General features: G+C 41.6%; 1 protein-coding gene across 5 annotated transcripts in view; it reads right to left on the bottom strand.

Moving 5' to 3' along the window:
* The window catches only part of herc2 (HECT and RLD domain containing E3 ubiquitin protein ligase 2), a 50,947-nt gene extending 31,431 nt beyond the window's left edge, over positions 1 to 19,516 (bottom strand). For 3 of the 5 annotated variants that reach the window (XM_030048835.1, XM_030048837.1, XM_030048836.1), the window contains exons 1-20: positions 19,403 to 19,516; positions 18,442 to 18,550; positions 16,542 to 16,635; positions 16,257 to 16,388; positions 12,404 to 12,626; positions 11,480 to 11,580; positions 8,678 to 8,819; positions 7,224 to 7,328; positions 6,913 to 7,084; positions 4,483 to 4,656; positions 4,001 to 4,018; positions 3,287 to 3,475; positions 2,990 to 3,141; positions 2,470 to 2,627; positions 2,237 to 2,350; positions 1,847 to 2,098; positions 1,569 to 1,762; positions 861 to 1,061; positions 383 to 611; positions 114 to 238 (exon numbers count right to left, since the gene is read on the bottom strand). In XM_030048835.1, the coding sequence (XP_029904695.1) occupies positions 114 to 238; positions 383 to 611; positions 861 to 1,061; positions 1,569 to 1,762; positions 1,847 to 2,098; positions 2,237 to 2,350; positions 2,470 to 2,627; positions 2,990 to 3,141; positions 3,287 to 3,475; positions 4,001 to 4,018; positions 4,483 to 4,656; positions 6,913 to 7,084; positions 7,224 to 7,328; positions 8,678 to 8,819; positions 11,480 to 11,580; positions 12,404 to 12,626; positions 16,257 to 16,388; positions 16,542 to 16,635; positions 18,442 to 18,513 (2,847 nt within the window). In that variant the 5' untranslated portion in view covers positions 18,514 to 18,550; positions 19,403 to 19,516. Of the gene's footprint in view, positions 1 to 113; positions 239 to 382; positions 612 to 860; positions 1,062 to 1,568; positions 1,763 to 1,846; positions 2,099 to 2,236; positions 2,351 to 2,469; positions 2,628 to 2,989; positions 3,142 to 3,286; positions 3,476 to 4,000; positions 4,019 to 4,482; positions 4,657 to 6,912; positions 7,085 to 7,223; positions 7,329 to 8,677; positions 8,820 to 11,479; positions 11,581 to 12,403; positions 12,627 to 16,256; positions 16,389 to 16,541; positions 16,636 to 18,441; positions 18,551 to 19,402 lie in introns of those variants that run through there. The other 2 variants (XM_030048838.1, XM_030048839.1) reach the window with 1 other exon arrangement.
* Positions 19,517 to 20,578: the final 1,062 nt, after the last annotated feature.

Here is a 20,578-nt window from a genome sequence, read left to right as displayed (position 1 = left end):
AAGCATCAAGTCCAAAGAGAAATCTTTTAGCTTATGATGAGAGTTCACAAAGTGTTCTTCCCATTAATTACATATGTGAGGGGAAAGCAGATGCATGCATTAAATGCACTGACCTGGATCTCAGCGGTGATGGCTGCATTCAACGCCGATTCCAACCCCCCGTCTGCCATTAGACTGCTGACCAACAGGTCGATCATGAAGCGGCGGCCCGGGCTGACACTCATTTCATTTCCAGATGCTAGGAAACAGAAAAAAGCTAATCAACACCTAGATCGCTAATCACAATCACATCCATAATCTTAACTCTCAAGAAAATATAAGAAGCATTAATGTATTATTCAGTGTCCACTGTATGCTTGTAGGTGTTATGTTTTACACTCACCTGCATTAGGAAGGAGTGAGGATAACGCCCTGGCCCTTTCCTCAGCAGTTGGCAGCAGCACTGACCAGCCACTTTGGAGGACAGCCTGGGCAGCTGCTTGCACAGTATTTAGCACCCCGGCATTGCTAGCTAGCATTACTACAGTTTGCTTCAAGTTGTTGAGCAACACACTGCCAAGTCCCAATCCCAGCTCCTCTGGATCCACCTGGTTGCTGATTGCTGCATGGAGCTGAGGGCAAAACACACCGTGAAACGATTAGCAACGACTATCTTCAAATTAGCACCATGTTCTGCATGGTAAGCTAGGAGTAAGCCTAAATCAGATTCAAGTAGTACAGTTTATCAGTGTAGTTCTGAAGGAATTCTGGGATGTCAGAATATGCTGTTGAGAAAATCTGGAGATGTCATTGGCACAACTGAATCGGACATCTGTGATGAAACATCTGAATAACTTCCACAGTTGAAGACTGCTGCCTACCTGGAGCCTCAGCAGGTTGAGTGTGGCTACTACCATGCACTCCTTCTCATGTGGGGGAGGCCAGTCTGAGCTGCCGTCCATACCCTCGCTGACCTGTCGGAGGAGCAGGTCCAGCTGCTCAAAGGTCATGGGGCACACATCGACCACAAAGGGCACACGCTGCCCAACAGACCACTCTGAGCATGAGGACCAGGCAAAGCTCTGCAAACACACATCAGACATTTAACTTAATTTAGGGACGCACCATCCCGATACAGGAATCAAGTATCAGTTTGATACTGTACACATGCAGTAGTATTTGTACGACTTTAAAATGGGCCAATACAAACACACCCAACAACAGCATGATGTGACGATGGCCATGGAAAAGGGCAATATTGTGAGAAAGCATGAAGACTAGATAACGCTTCTAAAAAAATAAACACAACACAGAGGTACAGTGGATTTGCTAATGCTAGCAGCAGCAAAAAGCTGCAACCAACTCGTGCAAACACTAGTGAGGTGAGAAAAAATGTGTAGTGACAACCAATAGTATCCAGCTACAGACATGTAGAATGCCTCTGTGGCTAGGCACGGTTCCCTGACCTCACTACTTTTTTAACTGAGTACTAAAGTACTATGAAAAGTGCTCATGTTAGTACTTGGTATCAGCGGGTACTTTAAAGTGAGTACTCAGTACTCATACACAGTCTGACTGAAGTACATTACCTGTCCTGGGCCACAGGAGATGCCCACTATGTGTTTGGAGTTCAGCCCTGGGAGAGCCTTGGGCTGCTTCTTATTGGAGAACAGTGTATCAAAGTGCTGTAGTTTATCATTGCTGCCCCAACTGTGCACCTCTCCATCATCCGTGAGGGCCAGGCAGTGCGTAGAACCCACGGCGATGTCCACAACTTTCTTTCCTGATTTTTAAGAAACAGACATGGGTCAGTTTTCAATATCCCCACTGATTCTGATTAAATATTTAACTTAAATAGACAACTCACCCTGTAGGCTGTCAAGCAACTTGGGGTAGCGGACATGCTCATCAGTGCCATGGCCAAGTCGTTGGTTATCTCCCTTGCCCCAGGTGTACACCTGGCCGTCCTTGGTGAGGGCCACAGAGAACTGACTGCCGCAGCACACCTTCACTATGTCCAGGTCTTGCAGTTTCTCCACAAGCTTGGGCGTCTTGCAGCCATCACTGCCTCCTCGGCCCAGTTTACCATAGTCTCCATCGCCCCAGGACCACACCTGACCTGTAAACATGGGGAAAGGAAGGTTGTTCAAGTGAATAAAAGGTTAACACTAGAGTTGCGGGGTGAGAGTGAGGATTTCTATGATCACAAAGTAAGTAAAAGGTGAGTGTAATGAGTAATTGTATTTCTCAGTCTCACCATTCTCTGTCACAGCAAGTGTTTGTGCATCACCACTCCCACAAGCCACATCTAGCACTTTTAGTCCTTTCAGTGCTGTCACCAACATGGGTGTGGTCTGGTCCTCACTAGAGCCTGAAGAACCATTCAGAAAAACTTTCTTCAGCAATGAAACATGGAATGACTGATCAAAAAGTGAGGAATTAAAAACAATCTTATTGAGAGACTGTCCAGCTATTCAGTGTAAAGCTCACCATGGCCTAGGCGACCATAATTGCCTCTGCCCCAGGTGTAGAGCTCGCCATCAGCTGTAATGGCGGCACTGTATGTGCTCCCACAAGCAATGTGTACCACATGCTTCCCTGCCTGTTTCCCGTTGAAGGCTGCGATCATGGCAGGCTCCTCTAGATACCTGAAATAAAGATGACAAGAAAATGGACATTTAGATTTGGGGAAATTGTAAGTTACAATTTAGCCTATTTTTAAAGGATTATTTCAGGGTTTGATGAAAAATGCTAAAAATAACTTTCCACATGTTTTTTTGTGTCATTTTGCATTTCATGCAAGAATGAAATGCAGTAAATGGCAATTCAGGATGTCATCTTTGGGCTATTACCACAATACATGAGAGCCTACTGTATGTATGCCAAGGTTTGGGGAATAATGTTATACACATTTTCAGTGTTGAAGGCATGACATTCTATAAATGGAAAAATTAAAAAAAAAAAAAAAAAAAAAAGTCAACCTAGACTTGGATTTTGTCTGGCTACTTACGTGGTATCACCATGTCCAAGGCGCCCACCATCACCGCAACCCCAGGAGAACACCTCTCCATTAGATGACAGGGCCAAGTAGTGCTGTCCATCTGGATGAGCAGCCAGCTTCACGATCTTTCTGGAGCTCAGAGCATGCACTAGCATAGGAGCCTGCAACAAAATAACTCAGTGCCTTAGCCAGCTGCAAACCAATTCACTGAGAGATTTGTAACACTAGCATTTCCTCATGATAAAGTTAATTTGTATAAATGGGGATAAATAAATAAATAGAAAACAACTTTATTAGAGAACTGACCAGAGTAGTGCTCTTGTAGTTCTGGGTGTAAACAGCACCACTGCTGGAAAGGATGAGGAAACCCTTCTCCGAGCAGACTATTTGTGTGACTCCCAGGCCAGACAAGGCTTTACACTGGATAGGTCCATTGACATTGGCATAAAGCTTCCAGCCCAGCAGGCCCCAGGCAATCACCTCCTGTAGTGTTCCCTGGAACGAGAGAGACACAGAGAGGAGGAGCAAGTCAGTGGTATATTGATTATTAGCCATATTAATTGCATGATAAGTTCTCCCTTAGAGTAACCACAAAACCATATCAAAGACAATGGTATGTAAAATTCAAGTCAAATGCACACATTCTCCATTTAAAAAATTGCTACTCGAGTTTTTTCAAGGGAAGCTTTATATTGCTGCACCACAAATGTGTCTCTAGGAATCATTATTTATTCTGTTAGCAATGTGACGGATGATGTAAATTAGGGTTATAACACTCATCACCTCATATTGTAGTGGGAAAACCACAACTCAAATGTCCCTTTAAGGTTCATGAAAAGCAGCATTTTTGCTTACTTCACAATGCTGCACAGTTATTTCACTTCCTCCTGAAGAGTTAAGCTCAAATTTAGAGAAAAATCCAAATTAAGTTTATTTATACAGGACTATGTTCTATTAAAGCAAGGAGGCAGCACCAGCAGCGCATAGTGCTACAAAGTTTCAAAGGTTTGTCTTATTTACCTGCACATTGCCATGGTCCTCCAAAAAACAAGAACAAAGGATAGAAAGGTGATTAGTATCAGTAAGGCTGTCACTTATATTTCCCTTTCTGATGGGTATTTTATAAGTTATCTACAGGCAAATCCAATTCAAATGTTGCAACCAAGATACAGCTCATTCAAAAGGAATGTACAACATGCCCATATCAATTTGTGAAAAAAAGAAGAAAAAAAATCAGTCTGGGGAGATATATTGTCAAATAAGGAGGAAGAATGAAGTTGAAAGTGGATAACCATTCTCATTACAATCATGCCATTTTTCATGCTAAATTGTATCAGTGAAGGAATACAGACAATGGTGTTTAGGATGTCTACAGCAGAAAGATGATAAAACAGGCATAAAAATAAAACACAGTGCAAACAACACTTCGCGGAAAGGCATGAGATCAATGGCTAAAAATCACTTAAGCTCAAGCATCTACAGGTAATAAAAGCGGCAGATACCTTGTGTGAGGTGGGGGAGCTGCAGTGTGGAGGACTGCAAGGAGAAGCCAAGCGGTCCAGGTGTGCCATGATCACCACAGCTGTCTGCCGCAGGTCAATGGCCAAGTCATTATCCTGTGGCAAGGTCAGGTAGCGCAGGAAACTCTCATTTGGACTCAGAGGGGCTGTGAGAATCTGAGAGTCAGAAAAAAACACCATGAGCGTATTTTCATTTTCACCTGGGAACAGGAGAGCTGAAGTGGTCAACGATTAATATTGATTAGAGGTGGGATGATATTGAAATTCAACGTCATGATTACTGTGACCAAAATTATCGCAGTTTTTGGTATTACTGCATTATTGTTATAACGTGCTGAAAATGTTAAATTAGTTATACATGCTGAAATCGTTTCACCATGTTTTGCTTTGAAAATCGCATCTTGAAGTATCAGTGCTAGGGTTGTCCCGATCCGATCATGTGATCGGAAATCGGGGCCGATCACATGACTGAAGACTCGATCGGGACTCGGACGTTATGTCCCGATCAGGTATCGGATAAATAATATATATACATATGTATATTTATTGTCAGGGTTTTCCCTATCTTATAATTTCTTAGGCGCACCGCCTAGACGTTTTCACCGACCGCCTAGATCAAATGAACGCGGAAAGGGGAAAAAACGCACATCGACATATTCAATCTGCGGCTCCTTTAGGAATCTGTTGTTGATGCTAGCTTGGATTGTCCGGAGGGAGTTAGGCGGGCACTGGGCCATACGTCATGAAATACTGACAACGGAATTAACCAATCACTGCAGAGAATAGTTTCTGAGGATGGATTCAGCCGCGACATATCCGCTGTAGGCTAGGCGGAGGTGGAAGGTATGAATCGCCTAGCGCGAAAAACACAAGTGTTCGCAAATACCAGTGATACAATGGCAACATAGCGACTTTCCAAACACCCCCCAAGTGACTTAATAACCTAACGTTAGTCAGAAACTTTATTTATGTAACGTTTGTTGTGTTTGTTTTTGTGCCGATATGCCGTGCGCTGGCCGCCCATCTCTCCCTCGTTCCACTTGCTGATACAATGACAACATAGCGACTTTCCAAACTCCCCCAAGTGACTAAACCCCCTAACGTTAATCAGAGACGGATTTGTGTAATTATTGTGTTCGTTTTTATGCTGCTATGCCGTGCGCTGGCTGCCTTCCCATCTCTCCTTCGTTCCGCTTGCTGTTCGCTTCGCTTTTCACACACAAGCACCCAGCCCCCTCGCGCAGTAAACAATCAGCTGTATACTAGTTTCCAACCGCTTGGTTTTTGTATTAATTTCTGTACTTTATTTTATTTCCTGCTACTGTTTGTGTTTGTACATATTTTGTCAGTATCTTAGATCTTGCCATTTATGTTTGTGTGTGGAGACATTTGAGAAAATAATTAAAAATAATTAAATTATAAAATGTTAATCTAATGTCCAAATAAATCGGTTAATCAATATCTGCGTTTGCCAATTAACTGCCTTTTATCAAAATGCAGTTTGTTAAACACTTAAATTGTTATACTAGCTTCTTCATTTGTCTCAAAGAGTGCATTTCATTTCCATATTGACCTATCTGGAACCGCGGTTGTTTCTTGGCAATCATTAATAACATATCATTTCCTGGTTTTATAGAAGTATCGGATCGGGACTCGGTATCGGCAGATACTCAAAATCAAATGACTCGGACTCGGACTCGGGGGCAAAAAAACGTGATCGGGACATCCCTAATCAGTGCTATGAACTGTTTGCATTAAAATAATAACACATCATGAGTGCTGGACTTAAATGAAGGAAATGTACTGGGTGGTTCATTAAAAATGTACCTAATGCAGCTTACAAGCTAACATGCCATGACGTGTAATGTGTGATCGGGGCCTGCAGAAGCACAACGCAAAAGAACACATTAAATGTGTTTACAAGAGTAGGCTGTCAACTGAAAGTGGCTATTAGTGAGTCAGACAGACAAAGGAGAATGAGCAAATTGACTGGTTGATGTAGTCCTTGTTTGATGCTACATAGTATGTATGGCAAAAAAAAAAAATTGACTTCTTAAAAACATGCTAATCTGAGAAGTTGTTATTGGGGTAAATAAATTTTGAAGCACTGTAACTAACTAACTGCTTATGATAACATTTTGACAAACTGACTCCTATCCTTCAACCCATTCTCATGACAATATTGTTGTGTAATATGACACATCACATAATTAGAGACATAAATATTATGGTGAGGAGACAGCAGTAAAGAGAGTGGAAATCTCTGGTAAATCCAAGAACACTTTCTTACTGTTCTATCGTCAATTCGTGAAACAGATAAATTACACTACTCTACATTTTTGACATCCTGGGACCTGCTGGTCACCTGCTCTGACATACACAGAGGTAAGACTTTGGAGAGGAAATTCTCACCTCAGTTTCTTCTTCAGGAACGGGCTCCTCCTTGCTGCTATGTATATTTTGGAAACGCTGTAGGAGGGGGAGCAGAGGAGCACTGGTGCCCTGGGTGGACCGCTCGTTGTCCATCTCTCTTGTACCGCTGTCCCACAGGCGCAGCAGCAGCAGAACAGCAGACAGAAGCTGACTGAAGAGACACAATGAAGAAGAGGCAGGGTGAACAGTGAGGAAAACAGTCAATTTCAAAGGCTGAAGGAGCTCACCATTAACACAGAAACAGGTATCAAGGGAAAATGCTTAAGGTGACTGAATTAAATGGGCTGTACCTGAGAGTGCCCCGCTGCACTGCCAACTCCAGTAGAATGGCCAGGGCTAAGTGCTGGTCCTGCAGGGGAATGTTACCTTTGGCACTAGCACTTCCATGTACATCACTGGGACCAGAGAAAAAAAAACACAAATGGGGATCACACACAGTGGTTTAATATACACTATATTACCAAAAGTATTCGCTCACCCATTCAAATGATCAGAATCAGGTGTCCTAATCACTTGGCCTGGCCACAGGTGTATAAAATCAAGCACTCAGGCATGCAGACTGTGAAACAAGACATTTGTGAAAGAATGGGCCGCTCTCAGGAGCTCAGTGAATTCCAGCGTGGAACTGTCATAGGATGCCACCTGTGCAACAAATCCAGTCGTGAAATTTCCTCACTCCTAAATATTCCAGTCAACTGTCAGCTCTATTATAACAAAATGGAAGCGTTTGGGAACAACAGCAACTCAGCCACGAAGTGGTAGGCCACGTAAAGTGACGGAGAGGGGTCAGCGGATGCTGAAGCGCATAGTGCAAAAGAGGTCGCCGACTTTCTGCACAGTCAATTGCTACAGAGCTACAAACTTCATGTGACCTTCAGATTAGCCCAAGTACAGTACGCAGAGAGCTTCATGGAATGGGTTTCCATGGCCGAGCAGCTGCAGCCAAGCCACACATCACCAAGTGCAATGCAAAGCGTCGGATGCAATGGTGTAAAGCACGCCGCCACTGGCCTCTAGAGCAGTGGAGACGCGTTCTCTGGAGTGATGAATCACGCTTTTCCATCTGGCAATCTGATGGACGAGTCTGGGTTTGGAGGTTGCCAGGAGAACGGTACATTTCAGACTGCATTGTGCCGACTGTGAAATTTGGTGGAGGAGGAATTATGGTGTGGGGTTGTTTTTCAGGAGCTGGGCTTGGCCCCTTAGTTCCAGTGAAAGGAACTTTGAATGCTTCAGGATACCAAAACATTTTGGACAATTCCATGCTCCCAACCTTGTGGGAACAGTTTGGAGCGGGCCCCTTCCTCTTCCAACATGACTGTGCACCAGTGCACAAAGCAAAGTCCATAAAGACATGGATGACAGAGTCTGGTGTGGATGAACTTGACTGGCCTGCACAGAGTCCTGACCTGAACCCGATAGAACACCTTTGGGATGAATTAGAGCGGAGACTGAGAGCCAGGCCTTCTCGACCAACATCAGTGTGTGACCTCACCAATGCGCTTTTGGAAGAATGGTCAAAAATTCCTATAAACACTCTCCTCAACCTTGTGGACAGTCTTCCCAGAAGAGTTGAAGCTGTAATAGCTGCAAAAGGTGGACCGACATCATATTGAACTCTATGGGTTAGGAATGGGATGGCACTTCAGTTCATAGTATGAGTAAAGGCAGGTGAGCGAATACTTTTGGTAATATAGTGTATGTGAAGCTGTAGTAGCACCATGGCATTCGACCAGTTACTGACCTGAGGAACTTGGTAGCCCTCTCAACGACCTCCAGCCACACTGATGATACGGTTCCCTCGTCAAACAGGGTGGCCTCAGGTAGGGCACGCAGGGCATCCAGAGACTCCTGGAGAAGCTCGCTGCAAAGATCTGCATCATCACCTGTACCAAATCACACATATGTTGAACGCTGCGGAGGACTGAAGAGTTGCTTTAATTACAGAGGGCATTCTAAAATATGAGGTTTTTTTAAAGCCTGGAAAACACTACAAAATATTTAAAAATAGCCAGCGCATTTATTAGCTGCACATCAACACAAAGACACTATGTCTAAATCAAACACACAAGAGGTAAATAATACTGTGTTTATTACCTGCAGACTCTAATTTCAACAGTGAAGTATGACATAAGATACAGGAATAGGTGGGCTATTATTATCTGAGACTAGTGATTCATGCTGTCTTTTTATAACTATTTGTTATAAGTTATAAGATCGCTGTTTTAAGCAATAACATTTATTACAGTTAATTCCATTCTGGAATACTGAGCTGGCTAAACGAGATAATCACTGGGACGACTTGACAGAAAGAAGCAACTTGGCATTATTAAAGCATCTAAACTTCTGCTAAGATGTCAAAGCACTGATTGATGTTTTCTGTAAATTTTTGTGCGTGATACACTATTTTACAGGATTGTAAGCCACAAACAAAAAATAGAATTTCATTCTGTCATTGCAATCTGCCAGTTTGTTAAAGACTGACTTGAACATACAAACTTTCACAATAATTATTTTAGGATATTTTCTATAAGACATAATTTGCATTACTGATGCTTTTTGAGTGGTGAGATGGAGGATTTTCACATTTCTAGCTGTGGATGAAATTTCGTTGCTGAAACAATGTAAAACATCGGAGACACTGAGAATTTCCTTAATGTTGTCAAACGACAGAGAAATAAAATGTGGTAAAATGTGCTGGTCAGAAAGTTCATCGATTTTACACTGTTGCTTGTACATGTTTAATATTTTCTCACTGATTATCACAGGTTCAAACAAGAGTCAAAATAGAACACCCTAAAAGTAAACTCTGCACTCTGCAGGGAATTAGCAGATTCGAAATGTACCTAATCATATTGTATCAGCTCAAATTAAAAATCAGTGTGATCATATAAAGTTAGTGACAGGCTGAAAGATATCTTTCCTGTAATGAGTAACATTTTTAATGATTCAAATGTTTAAGCAGATTTTCCTTTTGCTCAGCCAGGATGAAAAATGGACAGAAATAATCTATAATGGACTGATCACCAGTTAAACGGAATGAGCTGTGCACTTCCATCTATACCAGCAAGTTCTGCAAGATTTAGGAATGCGCACATGATGTTATATAATATAATAGGTGAAAATTGACAGACAGTATAAATCACAATGAGAGAGAAATTAGGTTACCCTTCTATTGATCTTACAGCACATCCAAGGAATGCAGCTAGAGTGAGAGTGAGGGCCCAAGGCTAAAGTATGTGTGTGTGCTGCTCATGTTACAGGAAGGTTACAGAGGAGAGCCAGGCACTTTGTTCCCACCCTGTCCCTGTGGACAGGCTGCTCTCAACCTCACGTCAGCATTCATAACAAAAAGAGCATCTTTCCTTGTTTAGCTAAGAATGAAAGGCTTTCATACAAACATAATGACACTGCAAAACTATGTCTACTACTGTTAATTCATGTAAAAACATATATACCACTTTTAGGTTCTGCAAATAGAACATAACTCATACAGAAACATATAGCTGTAATAAAATTTGACAGATGAATGTTATTTAACTTCTGCATCTGGGTGAAATGTCAGCTCCACATCTGTCTATAATGGGGAGTATCCTATTTCAGTGGTCTGGTGCTGGTGGAGTCTGCTCCACCCTAGCCCAGTTGGTCATTCTTCAAGTTGGGTCTCATCCCAGAGCAGGAGGGGATTACCAAAAAGAATGTGTAACACTGGCTCAGGAAGGAGGCTCTGACCTTGCCATTTTCAGGAAAGTCTTATGAAAAGACAGGCAGGAACTGCTGACTAGTAGAAGGGCTCAGCCTCTAAGGCTCTTAGCCTCCTAGAGAGTTAGACATCCCATCCAGCTGTAGCTGGAGGGCGAGAGTCTAGAAACCTGAGATGAAACTGAACAGTGTGCTGTCATTGGAATGTACTCAGTTTTTGAGTGTTATGTTGTATTGATTGCCAGAATCATCAGTCAAATGAGGATAGTTACTCAGGATAGAGGATAGCTCTATGCATAGCAACTTAACTTCATTAAGCTGCTATGCACCCGAAATGTAACTTGTGTACAACAATATAGTTGAAAACCAAGTTATCTATGTTACTTAAAAGATTTTGCATAAGATGTTAAGTGCCCTTTAATTTCAAGTTCCACCCACACAGTTTAGATAAATTTCTCCAAATTGTATCAGCTGTAAAGTTGACATCTGGCAACATTTTTTCTCCCTTTGGACAGTGATATGATGAATATGAAAGAAAATGTGCATATCACATCACTACCCAATCTCCAGACTTTTTGGGTCAAGGACACTGGTTAGGACCAGGCAGCCTCAGTGTAATGGTTTAATCCTACAAAGAGGCCAAGGGACTGTCATCCAGCAACAGGCCTATCCTAAAGACACAGTGTTATGCAATGTGTTGTGCTGTTTACACTGAGCAGCTTGTAGCATGGTGCAACACACTCATTTACAGCTGTGAAGCACAGCTTCATTACCATGTCAGCAGCAAGTCCACCCCACCACTCGAGCACCATGTGCCCTTACTGGAAACGTTAGATATGCTCACCTGACCTCCAGGCTCGGCGCAGGAAAGCAAAGGCAAAAGAGAGAGCTGCTCTGGAGCCGACTCTGGCCAAACCTTCAACACCTTTACTGGCCGGACGGGGGCTGGAGGAACAAGACAAACACACAGGGATCCAATCAAACTTTCCTTATTTTCCCTTATTATATCATAGGAAATTAAACATGTAAAGGGAAAAAAAATCAGGTAGGTTTTGTCTTTTCCTGGTTTTAAAGACTGCACTACAGTAAAGGGATGCAATTATCTAAACTTATTTGATTGTTTCAGCTGTTCTGTTACTTGCCTCCACTTGCTTGATGATCATAATGACATTACTGACTGTTTAGCAGAAATCTTTTTTATGTAAATAACTTAAGAAAAGACCAATAGTCATCCCTACAACAGAACACCAATGAGGTCAGGGTTTACAGGGCACGTTCTGTTACTATTAAATATGTTAAAGCATCACGTTAGAAAGAACACATGGTGGGTTCATTCCAAATGTTATTGCATTCATCTATTTTTAAATAACATAATAACAGGGCTAGCAAAAGATGTGATGCAAGGCTGTCTGTTAGCTGTCTCCACTGTTTTGTCCTTGTGCTTTAAGCGCACGTGGTTAAGCATCAAGCTTGTATTTCTGTGATATACAAGTTTAACACCACACATCTTGCACTGCACGTTATCGTCATCCTTTTTGTCAAAGCATTTCCAGACATCACTCTTCCTGGTCGCGGCTGACATGGTGCATGTAACACCAAATGAGTTGTAGCCAAAACCAACACACTGGGCAGGTGCTTGAATAGTAAGACGTTACTCGAATACTGACGTCAACAACGAGTACTCGAGTACTCGTACCCACCCCTACTCCGTCATGTAAAGTGTCACAGAGTTGGGCAGTTTGGGACATTGACAGCTAAATTCCTGTACCTCTTATTGTCCACAGCAGGCAGTGGTGGGCTGGGTGGGGTCTTCCAGCGGACCTTGTACTTCTCCTCCATCATGCTGTGGCTCAGAGAAATGAGGTAGCGCTCCAGGATGACGAGACGCTGGCGCAGGCGCTGAGCAGACAGGGTGCTCTTGGCCATCTGGGCTGAGAGCTTTTGCTGGTCGTCAACCAGAACCATGAGACACTCCTTCAGTTCATTTTCCTCTACAAACACACACATGCAGACACATTTATGCACAGGTCAATGTCCATTATGCTTTATGGAAACATTTCAGACTCCTAGATTGTTAAGCTATGTAACATTTAACAATTAGGTATTCCAAGAAGATGACATGGCCCAACACATGTGAAACTGAAAACATTTCTGCCTCTCCTTCTGTAAAACTACTGGCCTACTTTCATCAAGCTATCATACGATCAGATCTAGTCTTAATGTGGGCATATGCTCATTTTACCCCTCAAGTCAGTATTTATCAATGCCATCTTTGTCATAGCCCTAATATTATTCTCATGCCTGCTTGGAAAATACGTACACTCGTTTCAAAGAACTATTTAGCTGTTTTGTGGATGGAAACCAAGGGAAATTCCTGCCATTATGGGTTGCTACCACTTATTTGGTGACAAGTTTAATATCTGACCATTTTCTCCAAGTCTGAGAATGAATGCGACATTGTTTTTTGTAAAATTATGCATTTTGAATTTTAAAGGCAATCCTCCAGGAGGGTCCTTTTCTTAGCTGAACAACTGCTGACAGATAAAGCAATTCCTTGCCAAATTTGTTTTAATGACAGCCTTTAATCCCACTTTTAAAGACTTCCAAATAAAACAATCCTCTTGGCATCAAACTCAGGAACCAAAATGTCAAATTATGTGTCGGCAAATTGCTGTTTCTTTGATCTTTTGCTATGTTGAGTCCATAGCTTGTGCGTAGGGTTTGCAAATTTTGTAGTGCAAGGCCTTGCATTAAATAGGCCAGGAGCTTCCAAACATAATTTTGGGTGAGTCATATGTAAATGATCAACTGATTCAACGGCTGCCTCTGATTTAGTAATTTACATCATATCAATTTGCATCTTGGGATCATTTCCTCTGTAGAGTCTGCATTCTTTTCCATGATAGTTTGATGTATGACAGCAGCTGTTTAGTTTCAATGATAACAACAAAGACCAACAACAAAGCAAAACAATAATAATAATGATGACAATAATAATGCAAGAATACACTGGGGCCTTGGTACTATGTACAAAATGTTCTGCAAGTTTTTCTCTATCATAAATTCATCCGGTCAGCAGTTTAAAAAAATACAATGCTTAAAACAAACTTGGCTCTGAATTTGTCCCTACAGTGTTCTGAAGGGCAATTTCATAAAGTCATTCACACATTTTAGTGATCTGATTTCCAGATGCCTTAAAATACTAAAATTATGAACTTCTACTGTATACCCAAAATACCTTCTGATCGGTGAAATTGGCCTATAGAACAATTTTCATTACTGTACAGTCACAGTTGTGATTTAACGACACCACAGCCTCTCACTTGCACTGATGGAGTGGTGTTACAAGAAAGAGTCATATTTCACCTAAGCGTATTATGACTGTCCTTAATGCAATTATGAATAACTATTTTTCCACCACATTCCACATTTTCTCCACCATCCCTCCACACTGCCAGTCGAGTGTTCTGATCTGGTGGCAGAGAAAATGTTTTGGTTTTGTATGTCCCCATTCAGCAGTGGTGTAGGCAAGACGAGATAGGCTAAAATAGCAGATCTAAAATCTACTTAAGCTTTATATAAGCCAGACTGGCCTGAAGTTCTGTAAGCCACTCTCTACTGTCAGCTGCGCTTGGCTGTCAAGACAGATATGTATTTCAGCCAGACAAAGTCCACTACTATTTATTATACATTACCCAGGGCTAAAAAATAACTTAAAGGACAATTCCAGTTTCTATTCATGTTTTAGCCTATGTAATACACTGCACACAGACATTACAGTATTTATTTAGGTTTCCCCTTTCTCCCACGCATTCATTCCTTTCTATTCATGTTAATATTGTACAAAAATCTACATGCAGAGACGTGAAACTTGATTGAAATAGATCCATCACAGTTAGCATCCTGCTCAAATTCATTTGTCTTCCTTTATCGCTGGACACAGTGTGATGAAAAACATGCAGATCTTCTGGTGTGTTCATGTTCTCATGGGAAGCACAGACAACCAAGATTTTTAAGTCAGCTAGCAAACAACTTTGCATTCATGTGCCGTTTTGTCTGACAATGAAACCCAGAAGACAAATGATAATGGACAAAACGAACATCATGAAAAGGATGGTGTGATTTGGCTACTTGTTTCTTTAACAAAGTCAGTTTGGCTACCAATAGAAAATCTGTTGTTTTTTTGTTTTGTTTTGTTTTTTTATTTAGAAAGCCAAGATGTCTGAGCCACCAGAGGACCTGCAGGCTTTTCACATTAGTGTGTCCAACAATAAGGTAACTTTAACAGAAATAAATAAGACAAGATGTTCACTGTTAACCATGTTTGAGGACTCTGCAAGACAAATTTTGCCCCGCTGGAAAACGGTGGCCTGTATATCACTGTGTCGGTCTGTCAGTTGGTTGGTCAACAGCTTGGTCCAGAGGAGCATATCTCCAAATCTATTTAGTCGATTGTCATGATTTTTGGTGATAACATTTATGTTGACAACAGGCCAAATCATGGCAATTCTGGTGACAACCTTCCCTCTGGCACCACCAAAGGCCCAGCAGGGCTTATTATACCTTAACAAAGGTACAGTACAAGTATAGTGTGTTTTAGAAAATTAGGTCAGCTAGGTCAGTGTGGTAATGTTAAGTATGTGTGCAATGTAGTACATGGGCTACAACATGAATAGAACCTGGTGCTGTCCTTTAAGTTAGAGCAAAGACAAATATACAGGGTGTAGCATCATCTCCTCCTCATTAAAAATCTAGCATTCAAACAGAGATAAAAGCATCCACTGTGAGGAATCAGGGCTTTTGTCTCGTATCCATACAGCTCTCTGATCCTAATTTCAGAACAACAGGCCTGTTAGACAAAATGAAGAGATCAGCATATTCTAGATAATCTGACCGCTCAGTGGAAAAGCAGGAAGTATGCTATGATGTTTGAACTTGAGGCATCAATAACGGAGCACTCGGTCACGCTGCTCTCCGATTACACTCACTGTACTGCTCTGCTACAACCAGACCAGCAGAAACACTTACAATACATAACTCATCACAATGAGGCTGGGTGACGTCCTCGCTTAGCAGTTGAAAAAACATGTAACAGCCAAGTAACAGCAAAAACTGCAATTGATAACCATGCCACCCCCCAACCGCACACGCTCCCCACTGCGCTTATCTGTTACCAGCATAACACTGTCCCACCCAGTCCCACATGTAAACACAGCCTGGGTCAGAGAGACTGCCCTGCATTGGACTATATTTTAAAGGCTACCTAGATTAGACTCCCAGGGGTAAAAATAACCACTGCAGACTGAAGAGTACCCATTTCAGTTCTTAGACACCTCACGTGCCAGCAAAACACGCAGACACCAGCAGCAACTGACAGACGTAAAATGGATAAACAGGGAGGTTGGCCATGTGCTGAAATGGCCTGTATCCCAGTAACTAAAACACATTTGGATCTGCTGCCAGCACAGTACTAATATCTGTATCTGCACACAACAGGGTGTAAAAGAACAAAAGCCAAGACAAGAGAACCGGTTACTGCCGGTTGTAGACTACACTGTAATGTTTCGTCGCTTGCCATTGTCAGCAGTCACATCTCCACCTTGTTCAGGTAGCGCTCTCACCTGGTTGACGCCCCCAGTCCCAGGTCTCAATGATGGAGTGATGGACAGATGACGACGTCTCCTCCTCCTCTTTCTTCTCCTTGTCGTTGGACTCATCCTTCTTTTGAGCCCCAAAGCAATCAGTGCAATCTTCTAGGAGGTCAAAAAATTAAATAAATAAATGTCTCTTATGCCTTCATTTTCTTCCACTCAATGAGATTAATATGTCATCCAAGAGGGAGCAATGTGCAAATGTATCATGAATATGGGAGAGTAAATGAATTCTGTGACCTTGCAGTGCCATACCTGGGTGAGCTGATTCTTCTCCATTGAATGTGATCTCTTCATCCTTCACCATCTCGTTCCACATCTCGCTCAGTCCCTCTGGAGAGAATGCTCGCTGTCAAAAGAAAAATAAATTTAAAAAAAAATGTTCACAGAATAATTTAAAAAAAAAAAATACCCAATCAAAAACAGTCTTGGACTACATTTATAACTTCAACTTGATACACATACACATTCAGTGAAAATCCATACTTTTACTTTTGGCACATAACATATTCAAAATATGTTCCACTTCTATTCGAAATATCTTGTTTTTATATATTTTGTTTATTAATTATGATATCTTTATATAATTACCACCAACAAATTAGACTGTGGTCAAGACAAGGTTTTCATTTACATTCCCCATAAACTCCTGTGACAATGTTAAAACAAATATTCTACAAATGAACAAAACTTTCAAGTCCAAACCTCCAACACATTTAGTGCAATGTAACCCAGAGTTTAGAGTCCAGTTGTATTCTTGTGCATCCAAAATGCTCACATATGCATCAAAATAACATTAAATTCTATCAATAACAAATATTTTGTACTCTGTCCTTCCTGGAATCATTCTCCATACGCTATAAAATGCAGTCCAAACAAGCAATGGGTGAAATTTTAAGGTCAGACGTTGTCTCTTCCCACTGCTCCAAGGGTTTCTCCATTGTAACTTAAGATCAACAGCCTGGTGGTAAACATTCATGCAAAACATTGCTTCACCAAGAAGTACTGGTGAAAGCAAGCTCATGCTTTCAAGGATCTCCATCTCAAATGTCAACAACATATGAAGTCAAACATGACACCAGAACAGACATGTAGCACTAATGCTGGGTTGCATTCACAACTGGGGTGAGCTCTAATGCCAACACAACTAGCTTCGGCTTTAGCCCTAATTTACTGGCCCCAACCAATTTTCAAGATCAGTGCAAGCCCAGGGCAGTGGCAACAGATCTTGGGGAGACGACAGCAGACAGTTAATACTCCCAGAGTCCCAGTCTTTTCAAATCCATCACATTCATCAAAGCCTTCATAATTACTACCAACCAAGTTTATTTTCACAACTTAAATCTTAAGCAAATCATAAGCCAAAAATCAACTCGCTGTGAGATTACTGTTTAATTATACAATACATCTCTCTGCTTTGATTTGTTGTTGAAAATTCATGAACACAGGAAAAATATCAATTCTCTGAGCACAAACAAGCTGAATGCTGCTGTACAAGCTGGTATTTGCAGAAATGTCTCAAGTGATTATGTGTGCCCTCTACAATTACAAGTCTTCCCTGATTATTGCAACAAATTTAGCCAAATGATAATTGGCTACTGAACTCCTTGCACACCATCTAAACTCAATGAGATCAATATATACATGGATTTTGCCATACCAAAGACAGTTAGTGTTACCACTGCAGACATGGTATCTACTGAATGATACGCTATCAGTGATGACAACCATGTTCAGTTGTAAGCAAACTGCATAACCCCTTGTCAACCACTTGTCAACCAACTTATGTGGGAGTACTAACAAGAATATGCATTAATATTGTCTCTGTGGAATGAAAATGTCTCCAAAATGACAACTTTTCTGGAGCTAATAAAACAGTCCCAGTTTAGTCTGATAATGAAGCATTTGAGACTTAAGTTAAATTAGAGCAGTTTATAAGACCAAGGATTGTAGAGATTTCTCAACCCATAGACTATTAGATGCTCTGTCACCTGAGGTAAAAACCTGAAAATCACCAAAACTGGAGTTACAAGGTTTTCACATGACAGCCGGGGTGTATTATTTAATATTTGAACTTTTGTGATTTCTAGTTTATTCCAAGATTTTGAAAGTGCCATTATTACTAAGCTGTCATCCACTATTCAAGTCGCCTTACCTGCAAGTCTATCTTCAGCCATTTGTCATGAAATCTCAGCTGAGCATCGAGGGTGAAAGATGGAGAAGGCATCTTACCCTCCCCTCTCCTGGCTGCAAACGCAGCCAACCTGTGAAATAAAGCACATTTGAAATGCTGCGTTACTCGTCACATTCACGGTGTTATTGCAAGAGGTAAACCAAGCATTATTTATTGACACGAGAGCCTGCTTGTGAATGAATGACAGTTAAGTTTCCATAACATATTGGATTGCACTGGGACATGATATGTGTAAATGAGGTTTGTTGACATTAGCTAACGTTAGCTCGCTTGGTCGCCTGTCAAGTTTCGCAAGACTAGATAGATAGTGTAAACACCACTCATCATTATCATTTACGAGATTAAAGTTAACCTTAAAACCCTTATGGCTGCATTACGAACTTGATTCCCTGGAAGCGGGGCAAACGAACATACATTTGGTTCCTAACGTGAATGTTAAACATCAGATAAGTGATGTATCTCTCTAGCTGTCATCCGTTAGCTAGCGTTAGCTGCATTTAAATAACTGATGTACGGCCAGAGGTTTACACTCGTTACATTAATTTTAAATGTAACGTCGGACAAAACAATAAAATTAGCGAGTGCTAGCAACGGCAAGTGTGTGTTGCGCTTGTTAACCTAGTTACAGCAGACAGTACTCCATGTTATATTTTCGGGAGGAGAAAACACACACTGACACAGCATCAGTAGCTCTGCATGAAGTCCAGTAGCCTTTACACTAGCTTGGCGGCTAACCTAAGTAGCTTGCTAGACGGCTAACGTTAGCGTCGGCTAACGCTAAAGCAGCTCTCATCACTGAGGCGTCGATGATCAAGCTAAAGTTACTGTGATATGACACTGGGTCGGATGAGATGCGACGTTTCAGACGCTTCAACGTCGCTGAAAGTATCACGCCGATTTTGGTAGGACAGCGGTCATTTACCTGCGATCTTTTCTTATGCTATTCTCGTCCCCTCAGCTGCTTTGGTGCATTAAGAAGTCGTTCATATTGGACTTGATTGGCAGGTCGTGGACTGGGCACGAGGCATGGAAACAAATTACGTAGCCACTGCCAGTGATTCGATGCGATTGTTGCGTATAGGCCGACTCCGCTGGGGTGGGCTTTGTGATATGGAGGGCTTTGTGGCCGCGGCCAATGCTCCGCTCACTCACACTAGCCCGTGTCTAAAACCGTGCGCTCCTTCTGACGGAGAGGCGGGACAAAGCGGGGGCGGGGTTGGACTGGAAGGGTACGGGAACTGTCCGCTAGAGGGCGCTGCCTGCCCGAGAGAGGGAGCGGCTTCACCACACCGCTGTGTTGGGATGCGGTGACGAGTGGCAATCTGGTTCAGTAGGGAACCAGGACTCAGCAGGAACATTGGACCTGTTTTGATTTTTCTTCATCCAGTATAGCCATGTCCTAGCCTATTTTACTTTCACTTTACTATTACTAAAGGTTTACTTTCCCCACCGCCATCCACACTGACTCACAACTGGAATCACTATTTATATGTATAGTTTTTCTATAATTTCTTCAGACGCCAATCTGAACTGGCAGCTTTTTTTCCTTTTTTTCTTTTTTTGAACAAACATCAATGAACTTACAAATAAATAAATATGGGGATATATGTATATACATAGAGAGAGAGAGAGAGAGAGAGAGAGAGAGATATGTATAAATAGTCATTTCTCAATCCCAAGGCATAGATAAGAACAAAAAAAAAAAAAAAATACAGAGGAACAAAGACTTCAAAAATAATGGATATAAATCAAAACGAGATATGTCCCCATGAATCTTTCAATCTTCTTTCTCACTTATCAGTTATTCTGTTAAGAGATAAGAAAAATAATTTGAAATAATTTGCAAAGCAGGGCTTACTATTTCTCCAATTAACTACAATGAATGTGATATTTACTCATGAGAATGATCATATTAATCATATCAGAAACTGGTGAATTTAAATTACCCTGATAATATATGTATGAGAAATGTCAAAAGTCGGAATGTCATTTATCGTCAGTGATGACCAATTTTTACACTGACTAGGACTGGCCAATGCTTATATAAACTTTTATTGTTTCTCTGGCTTTTGGGGAAGTAGACTTGACTGTGTGAATC

Source organism: Myripristis murdjan, chromosome 4 (assembly GCF_902150065.1).
Source record: "Myripristis murdjan chromosome 4, fMyrMur1.1, whole genome shotgun sequence".
NCBI lineage: Eukaryota > Metazoa > Chordata > Actinopteri > Holocentriformes > Holocentridae > Myripristis > Myripristis murdjan.
The sequence above is the reverse complement of the archived record's forward strand: the minus strand, read 5'-3'. Positions and strand labels throughout refer to the sequence as shown.